Source organism: Ascaphus truei, chromosome 6, assembly GCF_040206685.1.
Source record: "Ascaphus truei isolate aAscTru1 chromosome 6, aAscTru1.hap1, whole genome shotgun sequence".
NCBI lineage: Eukaryota > Metazoa > Chordata > Amphibia > Anura > Ascaphidae > Ascaphus > Ascaphus truei.
Window position 1 is genome coordinate 30,789,675 of NC_134488.1, and position 18,876 is coordinate 30,808,550.

The window sequence follows — 18,876 nt, forward strand, 5'->3', positions numbered from 1 at the left end:
TAATAAAGATTTGGGGGCTGCCTACACTGCCAGAGTGACCAGCAGTATCCCCTCTGTCTGTCACTGTGTTACCCTGCGGTGGGAGCGTCATACTGCATTGTACCCTCTCCCACCTTCCCTCCTTCGCACTGTCTTGCTCTCCCCATTGCCTCCATTTTTCAATTCTCATTCCCCCCTCTCTCCCCTCCCCCCTCTCTCTGTCCTCTCTCTCATTCTCTCTCTGTCTCTCTCTGTCCTCTCTCTCTCGCTCTCATTCTCTCTCTCTCTCTCATTCTCTCTCTCTCTCTCTCTCTCTCTCTCACTCTCTCTCTCTCATTCTCTCTCTCTCACTCTCTCTCTCTCTCTCTCTCTCTCTCTCTCTCAATCTCTCTCTCTCTCTCTCTCTCTCTCATTCTCTCACTCTCTCTCTCTCTCTCATTCTCTCTCTCTCTCTCTCTCTCTCTCTCTCTCTCTCTCTCTCTCTCTCTCTCTCTCTCTCTCTCTCTCTCTCTCTCATTCTCTCTCTCTATCTCTCCTTTCTTCTCTCTCTCCCTGTATCCCCCTCCCCCCTCACCACCTCTCTTTTTTTTGCTCTGCTCTTACTTAGGATTTTGTATCTTCTACTCTAAACTCAAACAAGTTCAAACAATGCCATTAACATCACTCTTCTGTAATGGGGGGTGGTATAGGGGCCTAGCCTATAGCATTTGCCCCACCTCACAACCGTGTTCTCTCTGCTATACAGGTGAAGTGCAGTAAGTATTGGCCAGATACTACAGAAATGTATGGAGATATTAGGATCACGTTGCTTAATACGGAGACGCTGGCTGAATACGCAGTGAGGACATTCACCTTGGAGAGGGTGAGAGGGCCGGGGGTTCTTCTTTCTATCTGTCCCTTTGTAATATAAGCACCCAGTCTGTGATCCTCAGCTTAATGTGGGAGCCACAGGGGTTAGGAGACCGAGGGAGAGGGATGTACGGGCGAGGAAGGATTGGAGAGCGTAGGAAGTTGGAAAGAGATGGTAAAGATTAGGGGAAGAGGAAGAGATGCAGAGGAGGAAGGAAAAAGCGAAGAGACAGGGAGGTAGGGAAAGGGAGGGAGTGTGCGAGAGGAGGGGTTGGGGAATCCTTAAAGAAGGAGAGAGAGAGAAAAAGGAAAGAAGGAGAGAGAAAAGAGAGCCGTAGAAGAGGGGTTGAAAGAAAGGGAGGTGCGATACAGAGCGTAATGGATTGGGAGAGAAAGATTAAAGAGGGAGAGAAAGGAGAAGGAAGTGAGCTAATTATTCTACCGTCCTTTGGCTCCGCTCCCCTAGCTTATAGTTCCCTAGGTAACCCCATCTATAAGTAGCTTCTTACTAACTTCAGCTCCACCCCTGAGGATCCAGTCACTAACTTCTTTCAAGCTAGTGGCTCTAGCTCCGCCCCTGAGGATCCAGTCACTAATGCCTTCCAAGCTAGTGGCTCTAGCACCACCCCTGAGGATCCAGTCACTAATGCCCTCCAAGCTAGTGGCTCTAGCTCCGCCCCTGAGGATCCAGTCACTAATGCCTTCCAAGCTAGTGGCGCTAGCTCCACCCCTGAGGATCCAGTCACGAATGCCCTCCAAGCTAGTGGCTCTAGCTCTGCCCCTGAGGATCCAGTCACTACTGCCCTCCAAGCTAGTGGCTCTAGCTCCGCCCCTGAGGATCCAGTCACTAATGCCCTCCAAGCTAGTGGCTCTAGCTCCGCCCCTGAGGATCCAGTCACTAATGCCCTCCAAGCTAGTGGCTCTAGCTCTGCCCCTGAGGATCCAGTCACTACTGCCCTCCAAGCTAGTGGCTCTAGCTCCGCCCCTGAGGATCCAGTCACTACTGCCCTCCAAGCTAGTGGCTCTAGCTCCGCCCCTGAGGATCCAGTCACTAATGCCCTCCAAGCTAGTGGCTCTAGCTCTGCCCCTGAGGAGTTTTTTTCCCATTAGCTCAGCCGGCCTGTCACAAGTTTTAATTCTTCAATCCTGTCCTGAGCCTAATGATCCAGTCACTCACTCCTCCATACACTTCCTCATCTAGCTTCACCCCAAGGAGTCTGTCACAAGCTTATTATTCTTCCATTCTCTGACCTCACCTATGATGAGCGAGTCACACACTTCTCCATACATGAGCTCACTCTTCCCTCTCTAATTAGCTCCAACCCCAAAGTACTCAGTCACTAAATTCTGTGCCACAGGGGAGCCCCAGTCAGTGGCTTATTATTCTACCATCCTTTGGGCATGTACCTAACAAGTCAAGCACTCTCTTCTCCATCCATAAGCTAAAGGTTCCCTCTTCCTTCAGCTTCACCCCCGAGGAGCCATTCACAATATTACAATGCTCGCTTGCTTTGACCTCACTGGAAGGTCCAGTCACTCTTCTATACACAAACCTGTGGTTCCCGCTCTCCTCAGTACCGCCACCAAGGTTTCACACAAGCTGAAGGTTCCCCCTTCCTCTAGCTCCCTCTCTGAGAATCCAAGTACACGCTTCTCCTGACACGAGCTCATGACTTTCTCTTCCAGTTGCTCTGGCCCCCGTATGTCCCAGGATTATAATGCCCCCTCCACTTGACTTTTGCCCCCCGGAGGAAGCATTCACTTATACATACACAAGCTTATAAGGCCCCATTCCCATTGGCTCTGCCCCCGAGTAGCCAGTCTCTCACCACCTAACTTCTCCATACACAAGATCCTGACGCCCTTTCCCTTTTAGCTCCTCCCCAGTTTAACCCTTAACTTCCTGTCTCCCCCCAGCGAGGTTACACGGCCAGACACGAGGTGAAGCAGTTCCACTTTTTGTCATGGCCAGAGCACGGGGTGCCATGCCATGCCACCGGGCTCCTTGCTTTCATCCGCAGGGTCAAATCATCCACGCCACCAGATGCGGGGGCCGGTTGTGGTGCATTGCAGGTGAGGGGCACTGCCTGTGTCACTGTGTCACACGGTGGGGGTAAGGGACAGGTTCCGTGTCCCATAGCTCCCTTCTGTCAGTGTCACCCTGGGGTGGAAGTATTTCTTAACCTCTCTCTTCTTACCTTTCTCTCTCCCTCTCTTTATTGCTATCTCCCCCCCCCCTTTCTCTCGCCATATCTCCCTCACCCCATGTATCTCTCCACATCTCTCTCTCTCTCCCCATGTATCTCTCCATATCTCTCTCTCTCTCTCCCCCCCCATGTATCTCTCCACATCTCTCTCTCTCTCCCCATGTATCTCTCCATATCTCTCTCTCTCCTCCATGTATCTCTCCCAATCTCTCTCTCTCTCCCCATGTATCTCTCCACATCTCTCTCTCCCCATGTATCTCTCCATATCTCTCTCCTCCATGTATCTCTCCACATATCTCTCTTTCTCTCTCCCCATATCTCTCTTTCTCTCTCTCCCCATATCTCTCTGTCTCTCTCCCCATATATCTTTCTCTCTCTCCCCATATCTCTTTCTCTCTCTCCCCATATCTCTTTCTCTCTCTCCCCATATCTCTTTCTCTCTCTCCCCATATCTTTCTCTCTCTCTCCCCCCATATCTCTCTCTCCTCATATCTCTCTCCCCACATCTCTCTCTCTCCCCATGTATCTCTCCATCTCTCTCTCTCTCCCCCATGTATCTCTCCACATATCTCTCTTTCTCTCTCCCCATATCTCTCTTTTTCTCTCTCCCCATATCTCTCTGTCTCTCTCCCCATATCTCTTTCTCTCCCTCCCCATATCTCTTTCTCTCTCCCCATATCTCTTTCTCTCTCTCCCCATATCTCTTTCTCTCTCTCCCCATATCTTTCTCTCTCTCTCCCCCCATATATCTCTCTCCCCACATCTCTCTCTCTCTCCCCTATGTATCTCTCCACATATCTCTCTGTCTCTCTCCCCATATCTCTCTGTCTCTCTCCCAATATCTCTTTCTCTCTCTCCCCATATCTCTTTCTCTCTCTCCCCATATCTCTTTCTCTCTCTCCCCATATCTCTTTCTCTCTCTCCCCATATCTTTCTCTCTCTCTCCCCCCATATCTCTCTCTCCCCATATCTCTATTTCTCTCTCCACATATCTCTCTTTCTCGCTCTCTCTCCCCATCTCTCTCCCCATTTCTCTCACTCTCTCCCCATCTTCCTCTCTCTCTCCCCATATCTCTTCCTCTCTCTCTCCCCATATCTCTTCCTCTCTCTCTCCCCATATCTCTTCCTCTCTCTCTCCCCATATCTCTTCCTCTCTCTCTCCCCATATCTCTTCCTCTCTCTCTCCCCATATCTCTTCCTCTCTCTCTCCCCATATCTCTTCCTCTCTCTCTCCCCATATCTCTCTGTCTCTCTCCCCATATCTCTTCCTCTCTCTCTCCCCATATCTCTTCCTCTCTCTCTCCCTATATCTCTCTCTCTCCAGATCTCTCTCTCCCGATATCTCCCTCCCCCATGTATCTCTCCCAATCTCTCGCTCTCTCCCCATATCTCCATATCTCTTTCTCTCTCTCCCCATCTCTCTGTCTCTCTCTCCCCATATCTCCATATCTCTTTCTCTCTCTCCCCATCTCTCTGTCTCTCTCTCCCCATATCTCCATATCTCTTTCTCTCTCTCCCCATCTCTCTGTCTCTCTCTCCCCATATCTCCATATCTCTTTCTCTCTCTCCCCATCTCTCTGTCTCTCTCTCCCCATATCTCCATATCTCTTTCTCTCTCTCCCCATCTCTCTGTCTCTCTCTCCCCATATCTCTCTTTCTCCCTCTGCCCATGTATCTCTCCCCATCTCTCTCATTCTATCCCAATCTTTCTCTCTCTCTCCCCATATCTCTCTTTCTCTCTCCCTATATCTATCTTTCTCTCTCTCCCCATGTATCTCTCCCCATCTCTCGCTCTCTCCCTCTCCCCATGCATCTCTCTCTCTTTCTCTCCCCATATCTCTTTCTCTCTCTCTCCCCATGTATCTCTCCCCATCTCTCGCTCTCTCCCCATATCTCCATATCTCTCTCTCTCCCCATGTATCTCTCCATCTCTCTGTCTCTCTCTCCCCATATCTCTCTTTCTCTCTCCCCATATCTCTCTCTCTCTCCCGATGTATCTCTCCCCATATCTCTCTCTCTCTCCCGATGTATCTCTCCCCATATCTCTTTCTCTCTCCCGATGTATCTCTCCCCATATCTCTTTCTCTCTCTGTCCCCCATGTATCTCTCCCCATATCTCTCTTTCTCTCTCCCCATGTATCTCTCCCCATATCTCTCTGTCTCTCTCTCCCCATATCTCTCTCTCTCCCCATGTATCTCTCCCCATATCTCTCTCTCTCCCCATGTATCTCTCCCCATATCTCTCTGTCTCTCTCTCCCCATGTATCTCTCCCCATATCTCTCTCTCTCCCCATGTATCTCTCCCCATATCTCTCTGTCTCTCTCTCCCCATGTATCTCTCCCCATATCTCTCTGTCTCTCTCTCCCCATGTATCTCTCCCCATCTCTCTCTCGCTCTCTCCCCATCTCTCTTTGTCTCTCTCTCTCTCTCTTTCTCTTCCCATGTATCTCTCCCCATATCGCTCTTTCTCTCTGTCCCCCATGTATCTCTCCCCATATCTCTCTCGCTCTCTCCCCATATCTCTCTTTGTCTCTCTCTCTCTTTCTCTCTTGCTCTCTCCCCCTATATTACTCTTTCCCTCTCTTTTTCTTACTCTCCATCTCTCCCTATAGTGCCGGAGCTGGTAGGACAGGGTGCTACATCGTCCTGGATGTGATGCTGGACATGGCTGAGTGTGAGGGGGTGGTGGATATTTACAACTGCGTAAAAACGCTCTGCTCCCGCCGGATTAACATGGTGCAAACACAGGTGAGATTGGAAGTGCTGGGGGTGTCAGTATTAGAGGGTATGAGGGGGGTAGTGCTGGGAGTGTCAGTATTAGAGGGTATGAGGGGGTAGTGCTGGGGGTGTCAGTATTAGAGGGTATGAGGGGGGTAGTGCTGGGAGTGTCAGTATTAGAGGGTATGAAGGGGGTAGTTCTGGGGGTGTCAGTATTAGAGGGTATGAGGGGGTAGTGCTGGGGGTGTCAGTATTAGAGGGTATGAGGGGGTAGTGCTGGGGGTGTCAGTATTAGAGGGTATGAGGGGGTAGTGCTGGGGGTGTCAGTATTAGAGGGTATGAGGGGGTAGTGCTGGGAGTGTCAGTATTAGAGGGTATGAGGGGGTAGTGCTGGGGGTGTCAGTATTAGAGGGTATGAGGGGGTAGTGCTGGGGGTGTCAGTATTAGAGGGTATGAGGGGGTAGTGCTGGGAGTGTCAGTATTAGAGGGTATGAGGGGGTAGTGCTGGGGGTGTCAGTATTAGAGGGTATGAGGGGGTAGTGCTGGGAGTGTCAGTATTAGAGGGTATGAGGGGGTAGTGCTGGGAGTGTCAGTATTAGAGGGTATGAGGGGGGTAGTGCTGGGGGTGTCAGTATTAGGGGGTATGAGGGGGGTAGTGCTGGGAGTGTCAGTATTAGAGGGTATGAAGGGGGTAGTGCTGGGAGTGTCAGTATTAGAGGGTATGAAGGGGGTAGTTCTGGGGGTTTCAGGATTGGAGGGTATGAGGGGGTAGTGCTGGGGGTGTCAGTATTAGAGGGTATGAGGGGGGTAGTGCTGGGAGTGTCAGTATTAGAGGGTATGAGGGGGTAGTGCTGGGGGTGTCAGTATTAGAGGGTATGAGGGGGTAGTGCTGGGAGTGTCAGTATTAGAGGGTATGAGGGGGTAGTGCTGGGAGTGTCAGTATTAGAGGGTATGAGGGGGGTAGTGCTGGGGGTGTCAGTATTAGGGGGTATGAGGGGGGTAGTGCTGGGAGTGTCAGTATTAGAGGGTATGAAGGGGGTAGTGCTGGGAGTGTCAGTATTAGAGGGTATGAAGGGGGTAGTTCTGGGGGTTTCAGGATTGGAGGGTATGAGGGGGTAGTGCTGGGGGTGTCAGTATTGGAGGGTATGAGGGGGTAGTGCTGGGGGTGTCAGTATTAGAGGGTATGAGGGGGTAGTGCTGGGGGTGTCAGTATTACAGGGTATGAGGGGGTAGTGCTGGGAGTGTCAGTATTAGAGGGTATGAAGGGGGTAGTTCTGGGGGTGTCAGTATTGGAGGGTATGAGGGGGTAGTGCTGGGGGTGTCAGTATTGGAGGGTATGAGGGGGGTGTCAGTATTGGAGGGTATGAGGGGGTAGTGCTGGGGGTGTCAGTATTAGAGGGTATGAGGGGGTAGTGCTGGGAGTGTCAGTATTAGAGGGTATGAAGGGGGTAGTTCTGGGGGTGTCAGTATTAGAGGGTATGATGGGGGTAGTGCTGGGAGTGTCAGTATTAGAGGGTATGAGGGGGTAATGCTGGGGGTGTTGGTATTAGAGGGTATGAGGGGGTAGTGCTGGGGGTGTCAGTATTAGAGAGTATGATGGGGGTAGTGCTGGGAGTGTCAGTATTAGAGGATATGAAGGGGGTAGTTCTGGGGGTGTCAGTATTGGAGGGTATGAGGGGGTAGTGCTGGGGGTGTCAGTATTGGAGGGTATGAGGGGGTAGTGCTGGGGGTGTCAGTATTACAGAGTATGAGGGGGTAGTGCTGGGAGTGTCAGTATTAGAGGGTATGAAGGGGTAGTTCTGGGGGTGTCAGTATTGGAGGATATGAGGGGGTAGTGCTGGGGGTGTCAGTATTAGAGGGTATGAGGGGGTAGTGCTGGGAGTGTCAGTATTAGAGGGTATGAGGTGGGAAGTTCTGGGGGTGTCAGTATTAGAGGGTAGGAGGGGGTAGTGCTGGGGGTGTCAGTATTGGAGAGTATGAGGTGGGAAGTTCTGGGGGTGTCAGTATTAGAGGGTATGAGGGGGTAGTGCTGGGGGTGTCAGTATTAGGGGGTATGAGGGGGGTAGTGCTGGGGGTGTCAGTATTAGAGGGTATAAGGGAGGAAGTGCTGGGGGTGTCAGTATTAGAGGGTATGAGGGGGTAGTGCTGGGGGTGTCAGTATTAAAGGGTATGAGGGGGTAATGCTGGGGGTGTCAGTATTAGAGGGTATGAGGGGGTAGTGCTGGGGGTGTCAGTATTGGAGGGTATGAGGGCGTAGTACTGGGGGTGTCAGTATTAGAGGGTATGAGGGGGGTACTGCTGGGGGTGTCAGTATTGGAGGGTATGAGGGGGGTAGTGCTGGGGGTGTCAGTATTAGAGGGTATAAGGGGGGAAGTGCTGGGGGTGTCAGTATTAGAGGGTATGAGGGGGGTAGTGCTGGGGGTGTCAGTATTAGAGGGTATGAGGTGGGAAGTTCTGGGGGTGTCAGTATTAGAGGGTAGGAGGGGGTAGTGCTGGGAGTGTCAGTATTAGAGGGTATGAGGGGGGTAGTGCTGGGGGTGTCAGCATTAGAGGGTATGAGGGGGTAGTGCTGGGGGTGTCAGTATTAGAGGGTATGAGGGGGGTAGTGCTGGGGGTGTCAGCATTAGAGGGTATGAGGGGGTAGTGCTGGGGGTGTCAGTATTAGAGGGTATGGGGGGGTAGTGCTGGGGTGTCAGTATTAGAGGGTATGAGGGGGTAGTGCTGGGAGTGTCAGTATTGGAGAGTATGAGGTGGGAAGTTCTGGGGGTCTCAGTATTAGAGGGTAGGAGGGGGTAGTGCTGGGGGTGTCAGTATTAGAGGGTATGAGGGGGTAGTGCTGGGGGTGTCAGTATTAGGGGGTATGAGGGGGGTAGTGCTGGGGGTGTCAGTATTAGAGGGTATAAGGGAGGAAGTGCTGGGGGTGTCAGTATTAGAGGGTATGAGGGGGTAGTGCTGGGGGTGTCAGTATTAAAGGGTATGAGGGGGTAATGCTGGGGGTGTCAGTATTAGAGGGTATGAGGGGGTAGTGCTGGGGGTGTCAGTATTGGAGGGTATGAGGGCGTAGTACTGGGGGTGTCAGTATTAGAGGGTATGAGGGGGGTACTGCTGGGGGTGTCAGTATTGGAGGGTATGAGGGGGGTAGTGCTGGGGGTGTCAGTATTAGAGGGTATAAGGGGGGAAGTGCTGGGGGTGTCAGTATTAGAGGGTATGAGGGGGGTAGTGCTGGGGGTGTCAGTATTAGGGGGTATGAGGGGGGTAGTGCTGGGGGTGTCAGTATTAGAGGGTATAAGGGGGGAAGTGCTGGGGGTGTCAGTATTAGAGGGTATGAGGGGGTAGTGCTTGGGGTGTCAGTATTAGAGGGTATGAGGGGGTAATGCTGGGGGTTTCAGTATTAGAGGTTATGAGGGGGTAGTGCTGGGGGTATCAGTATTAGAGGGTATGAGGGGGTAATCCTGGGGTTGTCAGTATTAGGGGGTATGAGGGGGGAAGTGCTGGGGGTGTCAGTATTAGGGGGTATGAGGGGGGAAGTGCTGGGGGTGTCAGTATTAGAGGGTATGAGGGGGGTAGTGCTGGAGGTGTCAGTATTGGAGGGTATGAGGTGGGAAGTGCTGGGGGTGTCAGTATTAGGGGGTAAGTGCTGGGGGTGTCAGTATTAGTGGGTATGAGGGGGGAAGTGCTGAGGGTGTCAGTATTAGAGGGTATGAGGGGGTAGTGCTGGGGGTGTCAGTATTAGAGGGTATGAGGGGGTAGTGCTGGGGGTGTCAGTATGAGGGGGTATGCTGGGGGTGTCAGTATTAGAGGGTATGAGGGGGTAGTGCTGGGGGTGTCAGTATTAGAGGGTATGAGGGGGGTGTCAGTATTGGAGGGTATGAGGGGGGTAGTGCTGGGGGTGTCAGTATTGGAGGGTATGAGGTGGGTAGTGCTGGGAGTGTCAGTATTAGAGGGTATGAGGGGGGTGTCAGTATTGGAGGGTATGAGGGGGTAGTGCTGGGGGTGTCAGTATTACAGGGTATGAGGTGGGTAGTGCTGGGAGTGTCAGTATTAGAGGGTATGAGGGGGGTAGTGCTGGGGGTGTCAGTATTAGAGGCTATGAGGGGGGTAGTGCTGGGGGTGTCAGTATTAGAGGCTATGAGGGAGTAGTGCTGGGGGTGTCAGTATTAGAGGGTATGAGGGGGTAGTGCTGGGGGTGTCAATATTAGAGGGTATGAGGCGGGAAGTGCTGGGGGTGTCAGTATTAGAGGGTATGAGGGGGTAGTGCTGGGGGTGTCAGTATTGGAGAGTATGAGGTGGGAAGTTCTGGGGGTGTCAGTATTAGAGGGTAGGAGGGGGTAGTGCTGGGGGTGTCAGTATTAGAGGGTATGAGGGGGTAGTGCTGGGGGTGTCAGTATTAGGGGGTATGAGGGGGGTAGTGCTGGGGGTGTCAGTATTAGAGGGTATAAGGGAGGAAGTGCTGGGGGTGTCAGTATTAGAGGGTATGAGGGGGGTAGTGCTGGGGGTGTCAGTATTAAAGGGTATGAGGGGGTAATGCTGGGGGTGTCAGTATTAGAGGGTATGAGGGGGTAGTGCTGGGGGTGTCAGTATTGGAGGGTATGAGGGCGTAGTACTGGGGGTGTCAGTATTAGAGGGTATGAGGGGGGTACTGCTGGGGGTGTCAGTATTGGAGGGTATGAGGGGGGTAGTGCTGGGGGTGTCAGTATTAGAGGGTATAAGGGGGGAAGTGCTGGGGGTGTCAGTATTAGAGGGTATGAGGGGGGTAGTGCTGGGGGTGTCAGTATTAGGGGGTATGAGGGGGGTAGTGCTGGGGGTGTCAGTATTAGAGGGTATAAGGGGGAAGTGCTGGGGGTGTCAGTATTAGAGGATATGAGGGGGTAGTGCTTGGGGTGTCAGTATTAGAGGGTATGAGGGGGTAATGCTGTTGGTTTCAGTATTAGAGGTTATGACGGGGTAGTGCTGGGGGTATCAGTATTAGAGGGTATGAGGGGGGTAGTGCTGGGGGTGTCAGTATTAGGGGGTAAGTGCTGGGGGTGTCAGTATTAGTGGGTATGAGGGGGGAAGTGCTGAGGGTGTCAGTATTAGAGGGTATGAGGGGGTAGTGCTGGGGGTGTCAGTATTAGAGGGTATGAGGGGGTATGCTGGGGGTGTCAGTATTAGAGGGTATGAGGGGGTAGTGCTGGGGGTGTCAGTATTAGAGGGTATGAGGGGGTATGCTGAGGGTGTCAGTATTAGAGGGTATGAGGGGGTAGTGCTGGGGGTGTCAGTATTAGAGGTTATGACGGGGTAGTGCTGGGGGTATCAGTATTAGAGGGTATGAGGGGGGAAGTGCTGGGGGTGTCAGTATTAGGGGGTATGAGGGGGGAAGTGCTGGGGGTGTCAGTATTAGAGGGTATGAGGTGGGAAGTGCTGGGGGTGTCAGTATTAGGGGGTAAGTGCTGGGGGTGTCAGTATTAGTGGGTATGAGGGGGGAAGTGCTGAGGGTGTCAGTATTAGAGGGTATGAGGGGGTAGTGCTGGGGGTGTCAGTATTAGAGGGTATGAGGGGGTATGCTGGGGGTGTCAGTATTAGAGGGTATGAGGGGGTAGTGCTGGGGGTGTCAGTATTGGAGGGTATGAGGGGGGTAGTGCTGGGGGTGTCAGTATTGGAGGGTATGAGGTGGGTAGTGCTGGGAGTGTCAGTATTAGAGGGTATGAGGGGGGTGTCAGTATTGGAGGGTATGAGGGGGTAGTGCTGGGGGTGTCAGTATTACAGGGTATGAGGTGGGTAGTGCTGGGAGTGTCAGTATTAGAGGGTATGAGGGGGGTAGTGCTGGGGGTGTCAGTATTAGAGGCTATGAGGGGGGTAGTGCTGGGGGTGTCAGTATTAGAGGCTATGAGGGGGTAGTGCTGGGGGTGTCAGTATTAGAGGGTATGAGGCGGGAAGTGCTGGGGGTGTCAGTATTAGAGGGTATGAGGGGGTAGTGCTGGGGGTGTCAGTATTAGAGGGTATGAGGGGGTAGTGCTGGGGGTGTCAGTATTAGAGGGTATGAGGCGGGAAGTGCTGGGAGTGTCAGTATTAGAGGGTATGAGGGGGTAGTGCTGGGGGTGTCAGTATTAGAGGGTATGAGGGGGGTAATGCTGGGAGTGTCAGTATTAGAGGGTATGAGGTGGTAGTGCTGGGGGTGTCAGTATTAGAGGGTATGAGGGGGGTAGTGCTGGGGGTGTCAGTATTAGAGGGTATGAGGGGGTAGTGCTGGGGGTGTCGGTATTAGAGAGTATGAGGGGGGTAGTGCTGGGGGTGTCAGTATTAGAGGGTATGAGGTGGGAAGTGCTGGGGGTGTCAGTATTAGGGGTATGAGGGGGGAAGTGCTGGGGGTGTCAGTATTAGGGGGTATGAGGGGGGAAGTGCTGGGGGTGTCAGTATTAGAGGGTATGAGGGGGTAGTGCTGGGGGTGTCAGTATTAGAGGGTATGAGGGGGGTAGTGCTGGGGGTGTCAGTATTGGAGGGTATGAGGGGGTAGTGCTGGGGGTGTCAGTATTGGAGGGTATGAGGGGGTAGTGCTGGGGGTGTCAGTATTAGAGGGTATGAGGGGGTAGTGCTGGGGGTGTCAGTATTGGAGGGTATGAGGGGGTAGTGCTGGGGGTGTCAGTATTAGAGGGTATGAGGGGGGTAGTGCTGGGGGTGTCAGTATTAGAGGGTATGAGGGGGGTAGTGCTGGGAGTGTCAGTATTAGAGGGTATGAGGGGGGTGTCAGTATTGGAGGGTATGAGGGGGTAGTGCTGGGAGTGTCAGTATTAGAGGGTATGAGGGGGTAGTGCTGGGGGTGTCAGTATTAGAGGGTATGAGGGGGTAGTGCTGGGGGTGTCAGTATTAGAGGATATGAGGGGGGTAGTTCTGGGGGTGTCAGTATTAGAGGGTATGAGGGGGGGTGTCAGTATTGGAGGGTATGAGGGGGTAGTGCTGGGGGTGTCAGTATTAGAGGATATGAGGGGGGTAGTTCTGGGGGTGTCAGTATTAGAGGGTATGAGGGGGGTGTCAGTATTGGAGGGTATGAGGGGGTAGTGCTGGGGGTGTCAGTAATAGAGGATATGAGGGGGGTAGTTCTGGGGGTGTCAGTATTAGAGGGTATGAGGGGGGTGTCAGTATTAGAGGGTATGAGGGGGTAGTGCTGGGGGTGTCAGTATTAGAGGGTATGAGGGGGTGTCAGTATTGGAGGGTATGAGGGGGTAGTGCTGGGGGTGTCAGTATTAGATGGTATGAGGGGGTAGTGCTGGGGGTGTCAGTATTAGAGGATATGAGGGGGTAGTGCTGGGGGTATCAGTATTAGAGGGTATGAGGTGGGTAGTGCTGGGAGTGTCAGTATTAGAGGGTATGAGGGGGGTAGTGCTGGGAGTGTCAGTATTAGAGGGTATGAGGGGGGTAGTGCTGGGGGTGTCAGTATTAGAGGGTATGAGGGGGTAGTGCTGGGGGTGTCAGTATTAGAGGGTATGAGGGGGTAGTGCTGGGGGTGTCAGTATTAGAGGGTATGAGGGGGTAGTGCTGGGGGTGTCAGTATTAGAGGGTATGAGGGGGGTGTCAGTATTAGAGGGTATGAGGGGGTAGTGCTGGGGATGTCAGTATTAGAGGGTATGAGGCGGGATGTGCTGGGAGTGTCAGTATTAGAGGGTATGAGGGGGGTGTCAGTATTGGAGGGTATGAGGGGGGTAGTGCTGGGGGTGTCAGTATTGGAGGGTATGAGGCGGGAAGTGCTGGGAGTGTCAGTATTAGAGGGTATGAGGGGGGTGTCAGTATTGGAGGGTATGAGGGGGTAGTGCTGGGGGTATCAGTATTAGAGGGTATGAGGGGGGTAGTGCTGGGGGTGTTAGTATTAGAGGGTATGAGGGGTTAGTGCTGGGGGTGTCAGTATTAGAGGGTATGGGGGGTAGTGCTGGGGGTGTCAGTATTGGAGGGTATGAGGGGGTAGTGCTGGGGGTGTCAGTATTAGAGGGTATGAGGGGGTTGTGCTGGGGGTGTCAGTATTGGAGGGTATGAGGGGGGTAGTGCTGGGGGTGTCAGTATTAGAGGGTATGAGGGGGTAGTGCTGGGGGTGTCAGTATTAGAGGGTATGAGGCGGGAAGTGCTGGGGGTGTCAGTATTAGAGGGTATGAGGCGGGAAGTGCTGGGGGTGTCAGTATTAGAGGGTATGAGGGGGGTAGTGCTGGGGGTGTCAGTATTAGAGGGTATGAGGGGGGAAGTGCTGGGGGTGTCAGTATTAGAGGGTATGAGGGGGTAGTGCTGGGGGTGTCAGTATTAGAGGGTATGAGGGGGTAATGCTGGGGGTGTTAGTATTAGAGGGTATGAGGGGGGTAGTGCTGGGGGTGTCAGCATTAGAGGGTATGAGGGGGTAGTGCTGGGGGTGTCAGTATTAGAGGGTATGGGGGGGTAGTGCTGGGGGTGTCAGTATTAGAGGGTATGAGGGGGTAGTGCTGAGAGTGTCAGTATTAGAGGGTATGAGGGGGGTAGTGCTGGGGGTGTCAGTATTAGAGGGTATGAGGGGGTAGTGCTGGGGATGTCAGTATTAGAGGGTATGAGGGGGTAGTGCTGGGGGTGTCAGTATTAGAGGGTATGAGGGGGTAGTGCTGGGGGTGTCAGTATTAGAGGGTATGAGGGGGTAGTGCTGGGGGTGTCAGTATTAGAGGGTATGAGGGGGTGTCAGTATTAGAGGGTATGAGGGGGTAGTGCTGGGGGTGTCAGTATTAGAGGGTATGAGGCGGGAAGTGCTGGGAGTGTCAGTATTAGAGGGTATGAGGGGGGTGTCAGTATTGGAGGGTATGAGGGGGGTAGTGCTGGGGGTGTCAGTATTGGAGGGTATGAGGCGGGAAGTGCTGGGAGTGTCAGTATTAGAGGGTATGAGGGGGGTGTCAGTATTGGAGGGTATGAGGGGGTAGTGCTGGGGGTATCAGTATTAGAGGGTATGAGGGGGGTAGTGCTGGGGGTGTTAGTATGAGAGGGTATGAGGCGTTAGTGCTGGGGGTGTCAGTATTAGAGGGTATGAGGGGGTAGTGCTGGGGGTGTCAGTATTGGAGGGTATGAGGGGGGTGTCAGTATTAGAGGGTATGAGGGGGTAGTGCTGGGGGTGTCAGTATTAGAGGGTATGAGGGGGTGTCAGTATTGGAGGGTATGAGGGGGTAGTGCTGGGGGTGTCAGTATTAGAGGGTATGAGGGGGTAGTGCTGGGGGTGTCAGTATTAGAGGGTATGAGGGGGTAGTGCTGGGGGTATCAGTATTAGAGGGTATGAGGTGGGTAGTGCTGGGAGTGTCAGTATTAGAGGGTATGAGGGGGGTAGTGCTGGGAGTGTCAGTATTAGAGGGTATGAGGGGGGTAGTGCTGGGGGTGTCAGTATTAGAGGGTATGAGGGGGTAGTGCTGGGGGTGTCAGTATTAGAGGGTATGAGGGGGTAGTGCTGGGGGTGTCAGTATTAGAGGGTATGAGGGGGTAGTGCTGGGGGTGTCAGTATTAGAGGGTATGAGGGGGGTGTCAGTATTAGAGGGTATGAGGGGGTAGTGCTGGGGATGTCAGTATTAGAGGGTATGAGGCGGGATGTGCTGGGAGTGTCAGTATTAGAGGGTATGAGGGGGGTGTCAGTATTGGAGGGTATGAGGGGGTAGTGCTGGGGGTATCAGTATTAGAGGGTATGAGGGGGGTAGTGCTGGGGGTGTTAGTATTAGAGGGTATGAGGGGTTAGTGCTGGGGGTGTCAGTATTAGAGGGTATGGGGGGTAGTGCTGGGGGTGTCAGTATTGGAGGGTATGAGGGGGTAGTGCTGGGGGTGTCAGTATTAGAGGGTATGAGGGGGTAGTGCTGGGGGTGTCAGTATTGGAGGGTATGAGGGGGTAGTGCTGGGGGTGTCAGTATTAGAGGGTATGAGGGGTGTAGTGCTGGGGGTGTCAGTATTGGAGGGTATTAGGGGGGTAGTGCTGGGGGTGTCAGTATTAGAGGGTATGAGGGGGTAGTGCTGGGGGTGTCAGTATTAGAGGGTATGAGGCGGGAAGTGCTGGGGGTGTCAGTATTAGAGGGTATGAGGCGGGAAGTGCTGGGGGTGTCAGTATTAGAGGGTATGAGGGGGGAAGTGCTGGGGGTGTCAGTATTAGAGGGTATGAGGGGGGTAGTGCTGGGGGTGTCAGTATTGGAGGGTATGAGGCGGGAAGTGCTGGGAGTGTCAGTATTAGAGGGTATGAGGGGGGTGTCAGTATTGGAGGGTATGAGGGGGTAGTGCTGGGGGTATCAGTATTAGAGGGTATGAGGGGGGTAGTGCTGGGGGTGTTAGTATGAGAGGGTATGAGGCGTTAGTGCTGGGGGTGTCAGTATTAGAGGGTATGAGGGGGTAGTGCTGGGGGTGTCAGTATTGGAGGGTATGAGGGGGGTGTCAGTATTAGAGGGTATGAGGGGGTAGTGCTGGGGGTGTCAGTATTAGAGGGTATGAGGGGGTGTCAGTATTGGAGGGTATGAGGGGGTAGTGCTGGGGGTGTCAGTATTAGAGGGTATGAGGGGGTAGTGCTGGGGGTGTCAGTATTAGAGGGTATGAGGGGGTAGTGCTGGGGGTATCAGTATTAGAGGGTATGAGGTGGGTAGTGCTGGGAGTGTCAGTATTAGAGGGTATGAGGGGGGTAGTGCTGGGAGTGTCAGTATTAGAGGGTATGAGGGGGGTAGTGCTGGGGGTGTCAGTATTAGAGGGTATGAGGGGGTAGTGCTGGGGGTGTCAGTATTAGAGGGTATGAGGGGGTAGTGCTGGGGGTGTCAGTATTAGAGGGTATGAGGGGGTAGTGCTGGGGGTGTCAGTATTAGAGGGTATGAGGGGGGTGTCAGTATTAGAGGGTATGAGGGGGTAGTGCTGGGGATGTCAGTATTAGAGGGTATGAGGCGGGATGTGCTGGGAGTGTCAGTATTAGAGGGTATGAGGGGGGTGTCAGTATTGGAGGGTATGAGGGGGGTAGTGCTGGGGGTGTCAGTATTGGAGGGTATGAGGCGGGAAGTGCTGGGAGTGTCAGTATTAGAGGGTATGAGGGGGGTGTCAGTATTGGAGGGTATGAGGGGGTAGTGCTGGGGGTATCAGTATTAGAGGGTATGAGGGGGGTAGTGCTGGGGGTGTTAGTATTAGAGGGTATGAGGGGTTAGTGCTGGGGGTGTCAGTATTAGAGGGTATGGGGGGTAGTGCTGGGGGTGTCAGTATTGGAGGGTATGAGGGGGTAGTGCTGGGGGTGTCAGTATTAGAGGGTATGAGGGGGTAGTGCTGGGGGTGTCAGTATTGGAGGGTATGAGGGGGTAGTGCTGGGGGTGTCAGTATTAGAGGGTATGAGGGGTGTAGTGCTGGGGGTGTCAGTATTGGAGGGTATGAGGGGGGTAGTGCTGGGGGTGTCAGTATTAGAGGGTATGAGGGGGTAGTGCTGGGGGTGTCAGTATTAGAGGGTATGAGGCGGGAAGTGCTGGGGGTGTCAGTATTAGAGGGTATGAGGCGGGAAGTGCTGGGGGTGTCAGTATTAGAGGGTATGAGGGGGGAAGTGCTGGGGGTGTCAGTATTAGAGGGTATGAGGGGGTAGTGCTGGGGGTGTCAGTATTAGAGGGTATGAGGGGGTAATGCTGGGAGTGTTAGTATTAGAGGGTATGAGGGGGGTAGTGCTGGGGGTGTCAGCATTAGAGGGTATGAGGGGGTAGTGCTGGGGGTGTCAGTATTAGAGGGTATGGGGGGGTAGTGCTGGGGGTGTCAGTATTAGAGGGTATGAGGGGGTAGTGCTGAGAGTGTCAGTATTAGAGGGTATGAGGGGGGTAGTGCTGGGGGTGTCAGTATTAGAGGGTATGAGGGGGTAGTGCTGGGGATGTCAGTATTAGAGGGTATGAGGGGGTAGTGCTGGGGGTGTCAGTATTAGAGGGTATGAGGGGGTAGTGCTGGGGGTGTCAGTATTAGAGGGTATGAGGGGGTAGTGCTGGGGGTGTCAGTATTAGAGGGTATGAGGGGGTGTCAGTATTAGAGGGTATGAGGGGGTAGTGCTGGGGGTGTCAGTATTAGAGGGTATGAGGCGGGAAGTGCTGGGAGTGTCAGTATTAGAGGGTATGAGGGGGGTGTCAGTATTGGAGGGTATGAGGGGGGTAGTGCTGGGGGTGTCAGTATTGGAGGGTATGAGGCGGGAAGTACTGGGAGTGTCAGTATTAGAGGGTATGAGGGGGGTGTCAGTATTGGAGGGTATGAGGGGGTAGTGCTGGGGGTATCAGTATTAGAGGGTATGAGGGGGGTAGTGCTGGGGGTGTTAGTATGAGAGGGTATGAGGCGTTAGTGCTGGGGGTGTCAGTATTAGAGGGTATGAGGGGGTAGTGCTGGGGGTGTCAGTATTGGAGGGTATGAGGGGGGTGTCAGTATTAGAGGGTATGAGGGGGTAGTGCTGGGGGTGTCAGTATTAGAGGGTATGAGGGGGTGTCAGTATTGGAGGGTATGAGGGGGTAGTGCTGGGGGTGTCAGTATTAGAGGGTATGAGGGGGTAGTGCTGGGGGTGTCAGTATTAGAGGGTATGAGGGGGTAGTGCTGGGGGTATCAGTATTAGAGGGTATGAGGTGGGTAGTGCTGGGAGTGTCAGTATTAGAGGGTATGAGGGGGGTAGTGCTGGGAGTGTCAGTATTAGAGGGTATGAGGGGGGTAGTGCTGGGGGTGTCAGTATTAGAGGGTATGAGGGGGTAGTGCTGGGGGTGTCAGTATTAGAGGGTATGAGGGGGTAGTGCTGGGGGTGTCAGTATTAGAGGGTATGAGGGGGTAGTGCTGGGGGTGTCAGTATTAGAGGGTATGAGGGGGGTGTCAGTATTAGAGGGTATGAGGGGGTAGTGCTGGGGATGTCAGTATTAGAGGGTATGAGGCGGGATGTGCTGGGAGTGTCAGTATTAGAGGGTATGAGGGGGGTGTCAGTATTGGAGGGTATGAGGGGGGTAGTGCTGGGGGTGTCAGTATTGGAGGGTATGAGGCGGGAAGTGCTGGGAGTGTCAGTATTAGAGGGTATGAGGGGGGTGTCAGTATTGGAGGGTATGAGGGGGTAGTGCTGGGGGTATCAGTATTAGAGGGTATGAGGGGGGTAGTGCTGGGGGTGTTAGTATTAGAGGGTATGAGGGGTTAGTGCTGGGGGTGTCAGTA

The 18,876-nt window shown here is 53.3% G+C and overlaps 1 protein-coding gene across 1 annotated transcript in view; it reads left to right on the plus strand.

The window, feature by feature from the left end:
* PTPRU (protein tyrosine phosphatase receptor type U) overlaps positions 1-18,876 on the plus strand; it is a 104,424-nt gene that overhangs the window by 67,949 nt on the left and 17,599 nt on the right. The window contains 4 exon segments of the mRNA XM_075606531.1: positions 725-841; positions 2,746-2,877; positions 2,879-2,901; positions 5,649-5,784. Coding sequence (XP_075462646.1) covers positions 725-841; positions 2,746-2,877; positions 2,879-2,901; positions 5,649-5,784 — 408 coding nt within the window.